Here is a 16,268-nt window from a genome sequence, read left to right as displayed (position 1 = left end):
TCAGCTTACGATATTTTATGAAACAGAACATTTTGAGCAGCATTTCCAGCCAGATTATTGAATTAATTCAGAGATTAATGTAAATCTCAGCACAAGTGGAAAAAAAACATTCAGAAACTCGAAATATGTTGGAATAGGAGTTATAAAAAAAATTATGATAAATAAACACTATAATGATATTTTGGTAGAATTTGTACATGCCAATTTTTTCCCACTTAAATACAAAAGCAGAATATTGTGTTATAAGAATGTCACATCATTATGTCGTTGCTGTGTATTACTGGTCCGGTGTTAATGCCTTCATGCACAAACCCAGAAGCAAACTGACGTCATACACCGTGTAAAAGTCTATGATTTGGTATCATACCAACATTTTGTTGTGATGTGCAGATTGTTTGCCAGCGGGCGAGTCGTTGGCCCCGCTGGTCTGTCGCCTCCACAAAACTGACTCAGTGTGCGGTCAAGCCGTCACGAACGCGACCTGAAGACGGAGCTCATGTGTGAAACCTCCATTCCTGTGTGTTCACTGAGTCACTTTGTTCGTGTGTGTGTGTGTGTGTGTGTGTGTGTGTGTGTGTGTGTGTGTGTGTGACACCCGGTCACACCTGTCCTTTGGTCTGCTGACGGATCCAGTCAGTGAATTTCACCACCTGTGTATAAACGCCGGGCCGGTTCTGCCTGGCGCAGCCCTCGCCCCAGCTCACGATTCCCGCCAGGAACCAGCGTTTGCCACGCTCGAGACACACCAGCGGGCCTCCCGAGTCGCCCTGAGGTGAAAAATAAACACTGTGATTCTGGGCACGTGCAGTGCTTCCCTGAAGAACGTATCTGTGCGTCGTGTGACTGAACGCGATGTCCTTTGGCATCAAACTGGCGTACTCCCAGATACTCACCTGGCAGGCGTCAATCCCTCCCTGCAGGTTTCCAGCACACAGCATCCTGGGAGTGACGGCGTCGTCATACAGCTTGTTGCAGGTGTTCCGGTTGATGATCTTCACCGAAGCTTCTTGTAGGCGAGATGCCAGTTCGCCTGTGTGCGACATAAACATCCAGAGAGTTTGTCAGCGTGTAGACGTCTGAGGTCTGTTCAAAATAACATTCAAGTTCAATTGAGTGGACAATATGGCAAAAAAAACCCACAACAAAATTAATTAAGATATTTCTTCCATCAGCATATTTATATTAAACACGAAAACAAAAAAATCCAAAGTGTTCCTACTACCTTCAGACAGAAATTTCTTGTCATTTCCAATTTCCTTTTTTTTCCCATTCTATTATTTCTATAGTGCGTTTTGAGATTTAGACCCATTTGCCACCCATTTGTTTTGCTTTCCTGAACTGGACACTGGTCACACACACTCTCATTCGCGCCTCGGACAATGTTAGACTGACCAATAAACCGCCGATGCATGTTTTCGAGCTGTTTGGAGGAATCAAGGGGCCGTAGAGTGGTGCAGTGGTTCAGTGGTTGTGGTTTGAATCTTGGCTCGGCTTTCCTGCATTGAGTTCTCCCCGGGTACTCTGGTTTCCTCCCACAGACGTGTTATAAACGCCGGTAGAAAGAGCTCAGCAGAGCTTACCATCCTCCATGAGAACGCCCCATCCTGTGACGAAGCAGCTGGTCCCGGAGCTGAACGCGTGCGAGGCGGCGGGGACGCACACGGGCTGCACCACGTCGTTGAAGAAGACGGGCGTGCTGAGCTCCAGGAGGGCGATGTCGTAGTCCGAGGTGAACTGGTCGTACTGCGGGTGGAGAAGGATCCGTCGGATCAGTCTGGTGGACGCCCCGTGGTTCCCGGTGGTCATCACGCGCATTCCCAAGTAGGCCCGCCACGCACGAGCGTCTGAGTATCTGGCGGACACACTGGCGCATAAATACAGACACGCTGATTTAACGCACGGACGCTTTGACCGCGTTTCTCACTTGATGGCGTCCGAGTCCTGGAAGCAGTGGGCCGCCGAGATGAGCCAGCGGCTGGAGACCAGCGTGGCGCCGCACACGTGGCCGTAGCGATCCATCTGGAGGCTGACCTGCCACGGCCACGAGCCCGCCACGGCGTCGGACCCGCCCACGATCTTCGTCCGCTTCCTGGGCCTGGTGCCACATCCTGGAAGCCAAAAGAGAGAAGGCCGGAAAATCTGTTCAGACGGTGAGAGGTGTGTTGTGCGGCGGTTTGGGCAGAATTGTGAGGGCCGGTGGGTGAGTACGCACCACAGCGCAGTTCGTCAGAGCCGTCGAAGCAATCTTTCAATCCATCGCACTCGGGGTTAGTCTTACTTACACACTTTCCGTTGGCACATTTGTACGAGGACACAGAGCAGCCTTTAAAATCTGTTGAGAAAAAAAAAACATAATTAGAAAGATACAATCTCGTGGTGTTCAATGATATACTCATCTATAGTTTATAGGCGTAGAACTGTGAAATTCTAAATGCTCACACGATCTGGTACAGTTGAGCTCATCACTGCGGTCTTTGCAGTCGACAACGCCGTCACACACCGACGACTTTGACAAACAAACCTTGTTGGGACAGACGTGGTAACATTTACCGCCTGAAAGCCGAAGCAGAGCACAAAGAACACACATTAAAAAACAAAGTGACACGCCAATGCGTGTCACCACGGCGACTCACCACAGGTTCCCTCCTCGCTGCTGTCGGCGCAGGCGCTCTGGCCGGGACACTGGCTGCTTTGGGGTTTACACTGGCCGTTTCCACACAACGCCTCCCCCGGCCTGCAGGACGCTGCACCATTCACCACCGACACGCGCAAACAGCAATGTATGAGTCCAGCGTTTTGTCTATTTTGTCATTTTGGGTGGAGTATTTTAAGTGTGGCTGAAGGTGGCACATCTGACATCTGCTCGTGTGTGGATTTCAAATGTTTTATCAGTTCGTCCAGCCTTTCCTCCACAATTTCAAAAGAAAAAAGTAAATTGCTGACGGACTGGTCACCTGTCTGGAGCGTACCTTGTTTCTGACCCAAGGGGTTAAAAGGACCTTAAGCGAACACGACTTACAGCATTTGGCCTCGTCACGTCCGTCCGAGCAATCCTTCATTCCATCGCACACCTTCCTCAGAGGGATACAGCGGCCATCGCCACAACGAAACTGACGAGGGCAAGCTGATGATAAACAGGGATTTAGACACAAGGGATAAACGAGACAAGCTGAGAGGAGTAAAAGCTTCGGATATGACTTACTCCCCTCTGGAGAAAACGCTCGGTACAACAAGTAGAAGCCCTTGCTGGTGAGAGATTCGTCAGAGTGGAAGTGGAGAGAGAGAGGAGAGGAGTAGACTCGCTTCTTGCTGCTGTCTGAGACTGGATTACACAGTCTACATATGAAGAAAGACAAAAAAAAGTCATTAAATGTCTTAATGCACTCTCAGACTTTGAGATAAAACACTTTGGAGGCCGAAGAGAGCGAATGTGAATTTTTACAGTATCGATTAAGAGAAGGCTTCAAACAGTTGCTGATGGGACGGGTTTCTCCACTCACTTCACCCCACCGATGTCCAGCCAGTCTTTCTCACAGCCGTCTGACGACGGGGAATCCTGGATGTCAATCGTCACAATCGTCATGGAGATTAGGTATCCTGGCAACGGCACCTGATAACGTAAACAGGGACAACAAAAGAAGGAGGAAGCGCTGGAATGTGGACCACAAAGGGATGATTCATTCACATTGACTGTCCGCCTACTCCTTCTTCTTTTAGCACACTCGGATTACAAATGTGTGTACAAACACCCTCACATTGCTCACCCTGAGTGTCCAAGTGCAGTCTATATTGGGGGGGTAGTAAGACGGGTAGTACGGCGAGGAAATAGACCCATTCCAGGAGGATATTGACCCTCCACAACCTGCAGAGGGAGATATTTACATACAGGGAACAAAGCGACATCGCCAAAACGTCATGCTGCATGTACATATGCTGATCAACTAAAAGATCACCACTGAGGTGGTTACAGAAACAGTATTTGGACCTGCTTTTGGGATGGCCTGGAAGTAAGCCTTGAAGATTGCTCCATCCCGTTGTCTGCTGAAGGAGAAGGTGACCAACATAACATTTCCAGATGATGTCAGCTTCATGACGGGAGAAGAGCCTGAAACAGGCAGCCCACACCACCTGAAACACGCATCGACAGCCATCTGCATTACGAACGAAATTCGACTTTCGCTACACTCACAATCGTTACGGCTCCCTAAAATTGAGTCGCACCAATGAGAGGTACTCACCTGGCGATGATCTTATTTTGTAAAGGGAGCAGGAAGTCGTAGGCAGAGAGCTTGTGGGCGCTGCAGCTTCCCGGCGTGGCACCGTGCAGGGTGAGTACGACCAATCGAACCACGTGACCTGACGGAACGCGGAGCCGCCACTGGTAGTACGGCTTCTTGGGACTCACGAGGCTCAGGGTGCGGTTGTTCCCATATTTGGCATAGAGGTCAAAGGACATTGCTACGGATGGGAAACCATTTTAAATGACAAAGAGACATCACATTGGACCTGAACGCAAAAAAAACAACCCATATCAGCACTATGGTGAAGGTGGTGATTCCAGTGGTGCTGCCCCACGTGTTGTTGATTATACCCATGGAATGTCATCCTTTCTAACCTTGCACACATTTTACATTCGGCAATATGATTTGTCGGCCATAACCAACACAAATTCACGCCAGTTTCAAGGTTTTATTGGCTCCTCTCTGAAAGAAGGTGGCACCATTGTGCAAAAAGAAGGAGCTCCAAATGAAGTAAGAACCAAAGCTGCTCAGGATTTGTAGAGAATATACCAAGCCTGTGCAATACAATTTGTTTGTGGGTTAATGCATTGACTTGAACTTTGAGAGCTTCACACAACATTTTTAACAGCTGCATCACACTTTTATCTTCAACTTTTTTGTCGCCGTTTGTTTTGGGAGAATTTGCACATCGGTTTCTTCGTAGGTATTCTATTTTTAATTCGTTCCAACGGATGGTGCAAATAGCAGAAGAGAATTTTCTCACCTTGGAAGCCAAGCTGCCATTTTCCACTCTGGATACTATTTGGATTTTTACTTTTGTCAGATTTTTCGTCTGACTCAAAGTCATCGGGGTCCAAACCTGCACCCAGACAGAAACAGGAACACACTTCATCACCGCTGCACATTGGCTAACGAATCACAAAAACCCTATAATACAAAAACACTTTTTGTTTTTACATCTTATTTGAAGTACAAAGGTATGTTAAAACCTTGTAATTAAAACCCTTAGTAATTGCATGCAAATGACAAGGAGAGTCTCACCCAGTAGATGGAGCATGTCGTCGTCCTGCTCCATGTAGTAGCGCTGCTCATTGCGGCTGTCCCGCTGCACTTTGTTGCTGCCCGGTAGCCTGCGCTGCAGCCTCTCCGGGCTGGACGTCTGAATCACCTTGGCAACGTCAAGCGGGGCGGAGAATTTACTCCAGTAGAAGACATTGAGCCCCGCTGCTCCTTCACTGCCACACAAAAGGGTTTCACAAGGTTGCTATTCTGCAGCGGGGACATGATGTACAGTGTACCGCTGAGTGGTTTCTGGTTGTCGGTTGGTGGTTCTGTGGGTGACGCATACCTGAAGGCAGTTATTCCTGAGCGCAGGTAGTAAGAGCTCCACGGAGGGGACTCGTAGAGTTCTGAGAACTGTTATTAAAAGATGAAGATGGGAAAACTGCAGGCAGGACGTCACAGAAGTTTAATTGAGGTCACATTTCCCATTTCCATGACACTAACACACCTGGTTGAACATGTAGCCTGAACTCAACAAAAGCACTGTTCCTGTGTGTGTGCGTGTGTGCGTGAGTATGTTGAACTTGAGCAGCACAGAGCGCCATTGTGTCTACCTGCCGGCTCTATAAAGGTAGGACCCTGGGTGGTATGGGCTCCTGGCCTTAAGTTCACCTGCTCTTTAATGAACAGATGGCCAAAAGATACTATGACCACTTAACAAGGCTCCCAACTCGCCCTCACAACCGCTTACAGGAACATTACACGATGTTACTGCCGAGCGTTGGGAATTCCCACCTATTGCTCACCTTTGTCAGCTGAAGACGCTGCAGTTTAAATACAGTCTATTGATACAAACATCTGAAAACGGCCTCCAGTATCTCTGCCCGCCTCCTGGTCCTTCTGTCGTCCGGCTTGCCCTACTGCCCAGCCTCTCTCTCTTAACCTGGGCATCAAACAGAGGTTCCCCTACTCTCTGTAGTCTGCGGCGCACAGAGTGGCTGATTGTGCGAAAGCTACACAGACAATGTTTTTATTGAAGGACTGCTCTTCCTCTCACTCTTGCTGCCTGGGCTTAGCCGGGCTCACAAATGCCTGGCTTGTCCTCAGTCTTGAAAGGGCCCCGTCCCCGGGGGTCTCGGGAACTCACACACACACTGTGCCCAGCTCCTGTTTCAGCTTTACATTTAACACCACCACCGAGAGATAGAAATGGGGGCAGAAGAGAGGAAAGTTGTGTACAGAAAGGAGGAGGATGAAGTAGATAAGAAGGAAACCTTGATAAATAAGAATGGACAAGAGTCAGGAGAAGGAGGGCAGTGTTGTTTTGAAAGCACGGCATGAAAACACCGGTGACCTGCCGGAGTGAAGCACATCGAAGTTAGAGCTGCAAGATCGGCTTCAGTCTGGTGCAGGAAGGTCAGGGAGCTCTCCGAAGTGTCACCCGGCGGGAGAAGCAGTGACAGACAGGTCCACCTTCCCACTTACATAATGGTTGAGAGCCTGAGCCTGCAGGCGGAACTGTGGGGAGGTGGAGTCAGTCAGCTCTGAGGAGAAGCTCAGGTTCGGGAACTCCACGCTGCCTCCGAGGAGGAACACTGTGCAGGGCGGTGCTGAGGAGGGACAGGCAGACATCGTAGACAAGTGCCTAAAAAAAATTACATTACAGGGGTTTTCTGAATCTGGAAACACCAAGCAGGTGTGTACTCACATGTTAGGTGGTGGAGACTCAGTGCAATGGCAGCAGCTAAGGGAAAGAGAGGCAGGAAACCTAACATCCACCTCCTCCAGGAGCCACAGACTGGAGCGCGCACCTTCTCCACCCTCGGCTCAGCCTGGTCCTGAGGCTTCGTGGGGGGGCTCAGTGACTGGGCGGGCTCCTTTAACTCCCCCTCTCCCTTTCAGAAACAAGCACATCTCTGAAATATCATACTGGCTTTTTTTTAATGTCTTGTATCATTAAATGTATTCCTAGAGGATCAGTAGAGAAAAGTCAATGTCAGACTGGACGGACAGTGATTTGCTGAGAGTAACGGTGACTGCATTGCCGTTGAAAGGATCTCCTGAAACATTTAAGGAGTTGGCAGGATTCCCCCGGGGAAGCAGACACAGTGTGGCTGGAGGGGTCTACTTTCCCACGGCCTGGCTCTGCGGTGTCAGCACTCAATCAAGCGACTTCAGCCCGACACGGACATTCATGAGAAACAGACCGACGCGCCCCTAGAGACGGAGTTTACTGTTAAAATGAAGCCTTGCTATCAGAGTTTGACCTCCCTTTTCTGTGACAAGGACCTCCAGCGAGTAAACATCGAGAACGGCAGTGTCGACTCCTCTAAGAACCGTTCACTGACAGAAAGGACGGCTCGACTCCTTTCGTCTATTACGCGCAGAGAAAGGCGCACGGTGATGGCTTACCTGTGCGGCGCAGGAGCCGGAGCGCCCATGGCCGGAGACGCAGTACACTTCGCAAGTTTTACTTTTGGGGAGAGTCCACATAGCACTGTCCCGTTTAGCTCCGGAGAGGCGATATGCAACAATACCTTAGGCATAGGAACGATGGAGAGAGAGAGGAAACCCCCCCTGGCTGTCACTTCCTTTGGAAAAAGAAAAAAAAAAAAGAAGAAGAAGAAAAGAAAAAGAAAAAAAGCGCAGAAATCCGACCTGAGTGGCTCGGATGCGGCGAGCATTCACCGCCTCCCGTCCACCTGAACTGGACGGCAGGTGTCACACGGAGCCCCAGAATGCAGTGCGTGGGACAATGAGGCCACTATGAAAGGCTACAATCCGCACAATCATCCGTGCGACAGATATTGTGGTGGGCAAACTGTCTCGTTGTGTAGGTAGGAGTTAAACTCGGAGGGACAAAAGAGTGTTTGAGGGCATCGTGTGCGAGGTATTACGAACCTGCTGTGCCCTTGGAAGCTCCACTGTCGTGAGACAACATGTAATTTACCAATTCTACACTCTGATGGGAAAAAAATGCAACGTAGAATTTATGCTACCCAATGACATATTTATATTATATCAGCAAAGCATGAAAGAGACACACAGTACAATGTTTTTAATTGTGCTTTTCTTTTTATTATTTGCTCAGTGCAACTGAATAATCTGCAGGAAGTGGGTGGATTTCATCATGTCAGCTGATATGGTTGTAGATCCAAGAGGTGAACTTGTTGACCTTTGTGTAAACTCCCGGCAGGTTTGGTCTGCCGCAACCAGACCCCCAGCTGACGATCCCAATGAGGAACCAGCGACCCCCACCTGGGGCCTGACAGGACAGAGGCCCCCCTGAATCCCCCTGAGACACGAAGTGCATGCAGAAACCAGTGGCGAAGATGAGTTAGGAATCGGTCGTTGCAGACGACATAATGCATGTGACTGTACGTGCATGCATTCAGACTGGAGCTCACCCTACAGGCATCCTGCTCTCCCGATGGGACGCCAGCACACAGCATACGTGATGAGACGGGGCCGTACCGCTTCTTACACTCAGACTGGCTCATTATGGACACCTCGGCTTTCTGTAGCACCGAGGGCAACACCTTGTCTGCAGAGACACATGGTGCATATACATCATGCTGCTGAAGGACCTTTATGTAAAGACATTGAAAGAAATTTGCAGGGATGGAAAGCATTGTGAGAAATTGTTCTTCATGCAACAGAACTGCAGCACGATGAGAAAAGATGTAGAAAATGGACATTAAGTGGAGAAGACATGAAATCGCTTTTATGATCAGGGATTTAAATGTTTTGTGTTTTTTGTTGTTATTATTACAGTGTAATCTCAAATTCCACAAGAAATCTACAGCAAATATAACCAACAGGAAAAATAAAAAAATATCTGCAGTGAAGTTCTAATTTTGAAGATGTTGAGGCGTTTCTGTTTATTTCTTTTAGAAGCGCATTACATCAGTGAAGCAAAAAACCAAATACCAACCTTTTCAAGAAGTGTGATCAAAAATGGTTGCTGATGCTTCAGTGAGAATATGCTGGGTTTTCGTTCTGGTGTTTTAGGGTCTCCTTGTGCATTAAAAAATGTTTTGTTTTTTAACTTCTAGTCCACCAGCTTGTTCCCACAGTCCAACAACATGTTATTGAACTCAGAACTTTCAAATAGTCTGTTTGTGTGAATGTGACTAAGCTCAAAGGGCCGGAAAAATTGATAAAGCAGGAAGATGCACGCATACATAACTGATGGAGCAGCACAATGTATCCTACGCTACAGTCCCCCGCTAAAATAAGAGTGTGCGGGAAGTGTATTGTGCTGATGTTGATTTACATCAGATTTTAAGTATTGCAATGATGCAGAGTTTGAAGTGCATTGCTTTTGCCAGGAAAGAGGCAATAAAAAGTAAATTCCCCAGAATTCATGGCAATGTCATTTCTCACATTTTTCAATACACTTCTGAAGTTTACCTTCTTCAGACCGGTACCCCCACCCAGTGACCCAGCAGCGGTGGCTGTCAGTGACGGCGTGGGAGGAAGGCGGCAGGCACACGGGATGGACCAGCGGGCCGAGCGACGGAGGCCAGGGCTTCTTCAGCTGCAGCAGGGCGATGTCGTAATCAAACGTGTGAGCGTTGTAATACTCGTGCGCCACAATCCGCTGGATCTCTGCCACGTGTTTGGCACTGCCCTGCGTCAGCATGCCAAGATGAGCTCTCCAAAAACGCGGGTCAGAGAGCCTGCAGAGGCATAAGTCATTTGGACAAAGCACGCATCTTATATAAATGTTCACATCACTGGAAACGTGGAGTATTGTGGGTACTTGTACTTGAATTCAGATTTTGTTTTTTCTTTCAAAATATGCTATTTTACTTAAGTGCGTCATAAGAATGAGAACTATGAGACACCACATTTTGAATTAATATTCAAACTTGTTGATAGTTATTTTCTTTAAGCTAATAAGTTAATTGTTTTAACAGAGTTGAACTTGTAAAGTTGCTCTTTTATCTAGTGATTTGTTCATCATTGTGTCATTTCTCTGTACCCAATTAGTCAGCTGAGAAATGTGCCTTGAGCATAGATACGTCTTTACATGTCAAATAAGTTTCCACCCATTCCTGAGAAAAGGACTTTTACTTTCACTTGTATTCAAGTAACTCAAGAAACCTATTTGTAACTGAGGACAAGGTTGATTTCTCTTTCCACCTCTTTTTGATCCCTGAAACTGACGTGTTAATTTCTCACATGTTGCAGTCTGTTGTGAGGTCTTTGAATTTGAATTGCACTATTTAATTCTGCTCATATATTTTGCTTTTTATTAATTCTACAGAACTTCCAAGATTTGTTAAAAAAAAAAAAAAAAAAAGTATCATTGTTTCTGGGACAATGACAATAAATCCAATAAATTGTATTCAAGCTATCTAAAATCTGTAAAGTGATACACAGGCTTTGAAGTTAATGTAATAAATGATCCATGACCTGATAAGTTATAAAACTATATAATTATTTATCACCTCTCACATGGTTCCTTTATAATAATGCCACCATGTTGACTGTGTTTACGCAAATTTAGAATCTGTTTATTTTTTTGTCACTAATAAACTATGAATACTTCGTAAGCATTACTTTGGGCCAATAAAGAATTTTGCTTTACTAAACTCTCTAACAATGTCCACATTCAAGAATTCAAAAGCCAATCCAAACCTCTCCTTGCTGAAGCAGTGGGCAGCTGAGATGAGCCAATCAGAGGAGAGGACTGATGCCCCACAGTACATGTTCCCAGTAAAATGGAGGCTGACTTGCCAAGGCCACTCCCCCTCCGCAGAGTTAACTCCACCTACAATACGATGGAGGTCCGAAGGGGAACCCAGCCTCAAGGCGGAGGGACGACCACAAGCTGAAGAAAACCGAGGAATTAATTTAAATGTCACCTTTTTTTTGTCTTCATGTTAAAAGAGCAAACACTCTTATGTGTGTCATGTGATTACCAATATAATGTCATAACCAGTTAAAAAAAAAAAAATCTGTTTTATGCACACTGTTCCTTATCATACAATACGAGTTTGTGATATTACACCGACCCTAGCCACATGCTGACACAGTGATTCATCTCCACGGCTTTCTGCTCCGCTGCCAGCTTATTAAAAAAGTTTGAGCTTTGATGTGTGTGTAGCCGCCGGTGTCAGCGAGCGATCAAAGCCGGGCCTGTTCCCATCACCTTCAGACCCCATAATCACAAACTGGCCTGAAAAACAGAGCCGTGGTCGGCGCCAGGCTGCAGGTCCGCAGAATTAGAGCCGAGCGGATCGTGATGACAATTTTCTCAGATGAAGGAGATGTTCGAAAAGTAGCAGTCTTCCTGGCAGCACGCAGAGTCGCCGAGTGTGTGCACTGCATTTGTTTTGGTGAAGTTGCAAAAACGACACGTCTTTACCCGTGCGAATAACACGCAGTCATGACACTTGATGCGTCAGTTCACGCAAGAGGATCAGGCACCTGTGGAAATGCTAAAAATGTGGAACAAACGGCATTCTCACAGAGTCGAAACCCTCTGGGAGGAATATTGGATCCTCTGAACCCGCAAGACATTCTCCTCTAATGACGATTTAACACTCTGCTATGACCGCTCACCGCAGTCCGACTCGTCGCTGCGGTCCTGGCAGTCGTAGACGCCGTCACACCGCGCGTTCTTCTTCCGGATGCAGACGCCGCTGCTGCACCGGTACCTGATCGCAGAGCAGGTCGTTTCTGATGGGAACACACCGCTGCCGTCACAGGTCGCCACGTAAAGCGGACACATTTCACAGTCGGAGGCCGGAAGCGCATACCTCCGGTGCAGTTCAATTCATCCACCCCGTCGGCGCAGTCCTGTTCTCCGTTGCAGACAAACAAAGGGTGCACGGGAGTGTTGCCGCCGCAGTTCATCGTGGGCCTCGCTGTGAAGACATGCGTCATTTCCCCCCCCCCCAACGCGTGGCCGATCCCTCTCGAGGAAGCAATTAAGTACACGCTGACATGCGGGTTTTACTACAGTGTTATGTGTAAACAATCGCTCAACTCTGCCATTTGAAAGAGGCGGGGGAGTCGGGCCTCTGTAATTAAAATGTCACTCGCATACCATTCTCTTGAACAACAAGGTGTGATGTAACTTGTCAAACAAACTCACAGCAGAGGACCTCGTCGCTCTCGTCGTGGCAGTCGTCCAGGCCGTCGCAGCGTCGGCTCTTTTCCACGCACAGTCCTGTGTTGCATAAGAAATGGCTCTCTGGACATGCTGGTGGGAACAAGAAGCAGGAGGGGAGACAGCAAGACATTCTGTGTAAAAGTTCAAAAACAAAACAAACTACATATTTTAAAAGTGTTTTTGAGGTGATTGGCTGAAAGACAACAAACTGAGATTTCACTGGTTTAAAATCCGGTGACAATGGATGACAGTCACGCCAAAACGAAACCACTCTCTTACGTTGGCTGATATCGTAGCTGCTGTAAGATGCTTGGAAAGGCTGAGCTGAGTTACGCGAGCTGCAACGGAACTCCACCTCTGAACTGTGCTCGGCAATCCGAAACACTGTGGGGTGTCCCACATAGCTGCCACAGAAACTGGGGACGGAGAGCAACGATCAAAATCCACACATGACGCTCAAATGAGAAGCGAAAAAAAAAAAAGACTTTGTTCTTGGATAATGCAGGCATGGTTTGACAATCCCTGGTTTTAGAAATCAAATGCACATACATGTTTTCATTGACCTTCCACCAGCCGTGGACGCAGCCCTTCATGTCCTTTGGCTTCAGTACGTAGTTGTGGAAATGCAGTGCAACTCCTAAAGCAGAGGTTGGAGTCTGTTGTAAAATAACAGAACACACCGTCAGAAAAAAAAAAAAAAAAAAGCATAAATGATGTACAAATATTAGTGTGTTTGGTGTCTACAATCCATCTCGACTTGTACCTCAAATCTCCAGTTACAGAAGCACTGTGGGGGCAGAAGGCTGGGGTAGAAGGGGCTGTAGATTTGCCCTGAGATGCCAGGCTCGAACCGGGTCTCAATTTGAGACATACAGACTTAGAGAGGCAGAGATAAACAGAGAAGGGTTCAATGATGGCTCTCCTTTCAGCTAGTGCACTTTGTATGTCACATATAAAGTGCCTCATAATCAAAACTCTCGAGAGTACTCGGTGAAAGGCTGATACGTCTTTCGAGAAGCTGACGAAATACACCGAGACGTCTTGTTGGGTGAGGTCAAAGTGGAACTATGTGTCATACTTTCCTCGGCGACAGCCTCGAAGTGTCCCTTGAAGCTCTTGTTGCCATTAGTCATTCTGAAGAACAGCAGCATGACATTGGATGTGGAGACCATGGAGAAAGAGGTGGACACTGGCTCACACAGCCTGCGGCACACAGAAGTCAAGACTTTATGTCAAAATAGTCACAGCGGCTGAAACCTTCAGTCTTTGCGCAAAGTCATGAAGCTTCAGACGGTGAGTTTGGCTGCGGCTCACCTGTGCAGAATGCGCCCTCTCATGGGCAGCAGAGCGTCGTACACAGTCAGTCCATCGTTCACACAGTCACTGGGCTCAATGACTAATGAAGTGATGGTGAGGCGGATCAGGGAGCCGGGGACCGCCGTGAGCTTCACGTGGCAATTCACGCCACCCCATGACGAGTAGATGTTTAAAGGCACCCTTGCCCCAGGGAGGTTGGCATGCATCTTATCGACACATTGAGATCCTGAAAGGAAAGGAAATAGTTCACATATGAGTTAAATATGCCATAAAGTGTACATTTAACTCATTTAAGTTGTTGTTGTTGTTTTTTTTGGCATACCTGCTGCATTTGATGTGTAATCTGACCGCTGGACGCCTGCAAGAGGGTGGGAAGGTCGGTTTCTCCAAATGCACACAGTGATGACACACACATTGGACATATATTCTAACACCCAAACATACCATTAATGAGGATGGAGTCTATATCCACTGGAAGACCAAACAGGTAGCCGACAGAGGACCTGTTCTTCAGACTGGTGTGGACTGAGTCTCTTAAAATGGCCCCGATACACTCTTCGCACATGACTGGGCTCTTCAGGCGAGGGACCACGAAGATCATCCAGAAATGCACCAACACACCCCCCTTATTGTTGTTACTTGAGGAGGAAAAAAATGTATGTTTGTCACAACTTAACAGTAACATTAAAGGGAGGACATGATGTGAGAAAGGAGGCACTGGAACAAGGCTTACTCAGATACCTGAGGTCTGAAATGACTGCTTGCTTGTAGAGTCGAGCCACCGAGGACACCTTGTACACGCTGCTCACCTACGAGACGCCGACAATTAACGGCACACTGGAGTAAAGGAGCGCAAACCCACATGTGTAAACGGCGTGGATACGCGAGCACATACCACGTGTTGGATTTTGTTTGCCATAGATACGAACTCGTGGGACTCTTCGTGACGGTACTCTGGGATGAACTCCACGTTGGCAACACGGAGCATCCCAGCAAAATATACTCCGGTGTTACTCTCCCTGCGAACTGAGGACATCAAGTCACATATTTCACCGCGGTGCCATTTATCAGACATCGAGACATTCAATCACTGACTTGTTAGACACAATGAGATGTCTTTGACATTTGATGAATACAAATAAGAAAGTAAAAGGTGAGGTCAAATTCACATTTTGTGTTTGTACTAAGTGACCCTTTCTATGCATGTTTTATAACTTGCTAATCAAGTACAATTACACAGGTGATTATATAAATCAAAATTCCCATCCCATGCAATCATGATTGCTCTAGGAAGGTACGATATTTTTTTGTAAGATTAGTACGTAATAACGCTTTCACTTACATATAAAAACCCACAGGAGCGACCACACGATCACCACCACTACAAACACCACGGCCGTGATGATGACGGCCAAGTGTGGGACGTTCAGCAGATGGGCCACCAGCCTCTTGAGTCCTTTGGGCCTCCGCCTGGTCTTCCTGTACAGCCTGCGCAGCTTGGCGTGCAGAGTGTGGTCCACGGTGGCCACCTCCACCGACACGTCCACAACCTACGACCGTGGAGGTGGACCATGCAACGCGTAAAGCAAAGCGTCAAGACGGAAGCAGTCGCTTTGACTTGCCCTTTGAGGCCCACGTCTAATTGGGTTGGTGTTAATGGTGCCGACATAATGTGTCGAGAGCAACCAAGTGTCTCAGGATAATGTAAATGTCAAAGTACATTGGAGCCTCACGATTCAATCTTAGGAGAAAAGGGCACATGAGGATCACAAGGTTAAATTACCAGAGAAATATTGTGAGTATAAACCCAACAATCTCTCTGTCATCACTGCAGCATGACCCACATTGTAATGCAAGTGAATGATAAACACGTTAAATGCAATTCAAGCAATTTCTTAACTACATGGCTCAGCATCAGTGTGGCTTCATATTTTGATGGGGAATATCTAAAAAGCAACAAGTCCATTAAGATGCAACATTGAGCTCTCATTGAGTTACCCGACGTATATGTATTATTCATGCAGTGTCATCCCATACTGTGCAGCTGGCATTCAATCCTTCATGAGTTCGCAGAGTATAGATTCCCACAGGGGAAAAAAAACAAAACAAAACAAAAGCTCAATGTTTCACCTGGGAAATAACAAACCACAGGTATAACTTTATCGTCACGGTTCCCGGGTTTAATCTGGATAAACATTCTCAGGTTGAAAACATATTTTACTTACGCTGGCAATATCTTGTCGAGATGCATCATCACCTCCACTTGTCGGCTTGTCCTCCTCCAGCTGTGTGCTCATGACACAGGCTCCCCCTTCAAGCCGCTATCATCTAATTCCTGTTTTTCCCTTTCCCGGGTCCATTCTCTCCGGTCGCCGGAACAAAAAATGGTCTCCTAACGAGCAGCAGCGGAGCCGCTCGCCACACGGTTTTGGATCCCACAGCCGACAGACGTCTGAAACCAGATCCTTCAGCACAGACGAGTGGAGGAGAAACGAGGGGCTCTCTGATGGTTATGCACCTCCTCCACCTCAGTGGCTAAGGTTTCATTCATATCCACCCATTGTCATATCCACCCATTGCTG

At 47.3% G+C, this 16,268-nt stretch overlaps 2 protein-coding genes across 2 annotated transcripts; both read right to left on the bottom strand.

The window, feature by feature from the left end:
• Nucleotides 1-599: 599 nt before the first annotated feature.
• LOC308143805 (suppressor of tumorigenicity 14 protein homolog) lies at nucleotides 600-7,736 on the bottom strand (the record flags this gene model as incomplete). Its single annotated transcript, XM_080514727.1, has 19 exons — nucleotides 600-767; nucleotides 894-1,030; nucleotides 1,581-1,852; nucleotides 1,925-2,108; nucleotides 2,213-2,332; nucleotides 2,440-2,553; nucleotides 2,634-2,744; nucleotides 3,020-3,124; nucleotides 3,203-3,336; nucleotides 3,501-3,610; nucleotides 3,765-3,862; nucleotides 3,986-4,128; nucleotides 4,239-4,458; nucleotides 5,005-5,100; nucleotides 5,283-5,476; nucleotides 5,590-5,657; nucleotides 6,729-6,853; nucleotides 6,952-7,138; nucleotides 7,656-7,736. 19 exons carry the CDS (start codon nucleotides 7,734-7,736, stop codon nucleotides 600-602), a joined length of 2,667 nt encoding a protein of 888 aa, XP_080370853.1.
• A 640-nt stretch (nucleotides 7,737-8,376) lies between these two features.
• On the bottom strand, nucleotides 8,377-15,983 carry tmprss7 (transmembrane serine protease 7; the record flags this gene model as incomplete). The annotated part of the gene is made up of 18 exons (XM_080515423.1): nucleotides 8,377-8,538; nucleotides 8,651-8,787; nucleotides 9,657-9,925; nucleotides 10,890-11,082; nucleotides 11,817-11,933; nucleotides 12,014-12,121; nucleotides 12,352-12,459; nucleotides 12,649-12,785; nucleotides 12,919-13,025; nucleotides 13,133-13,245; nucleotides 13,448-13,572; nucleotides 13,684-13,912; nucleotides 14,009-14,044; nucleotides 14,131-14,324; nucleotides 14,428-14,495; nucleotides 14,582-14,712; nucleotides 15,029-15,236; nucleotides 15,912-15,983. The coding sequence occupies 18 exons, from the start codon at nucleotides 15,981-15,983 to the stop codon at nucleotides 8,377-8,379; spliced, it is 2,514 nt and encodes an 837-aa protein (XP_080371549.1).
• Nucleotides 15,984-16,268: the final 285 nt, after the last annotated feature.

The sequence above is a fragment of the Blennius ocellaris genome (assembly GCF_963422515.1).
Source record: "Blennius ocellaris genome assembly, chromosome: 19".
Classification (NCBI taxonomy): domain Eukaryota; kingdom Metazoa; phylum Chordata; class Actinopteri; order Blenniiformes; family Blenniidae; genus Blennius; species Blennius ocellaris.
The sequence above is the reverse complement of the archived record's forward strand: the minus strand, read 5'-3'. Positions and strand labels throughout refer to the sequence as shown.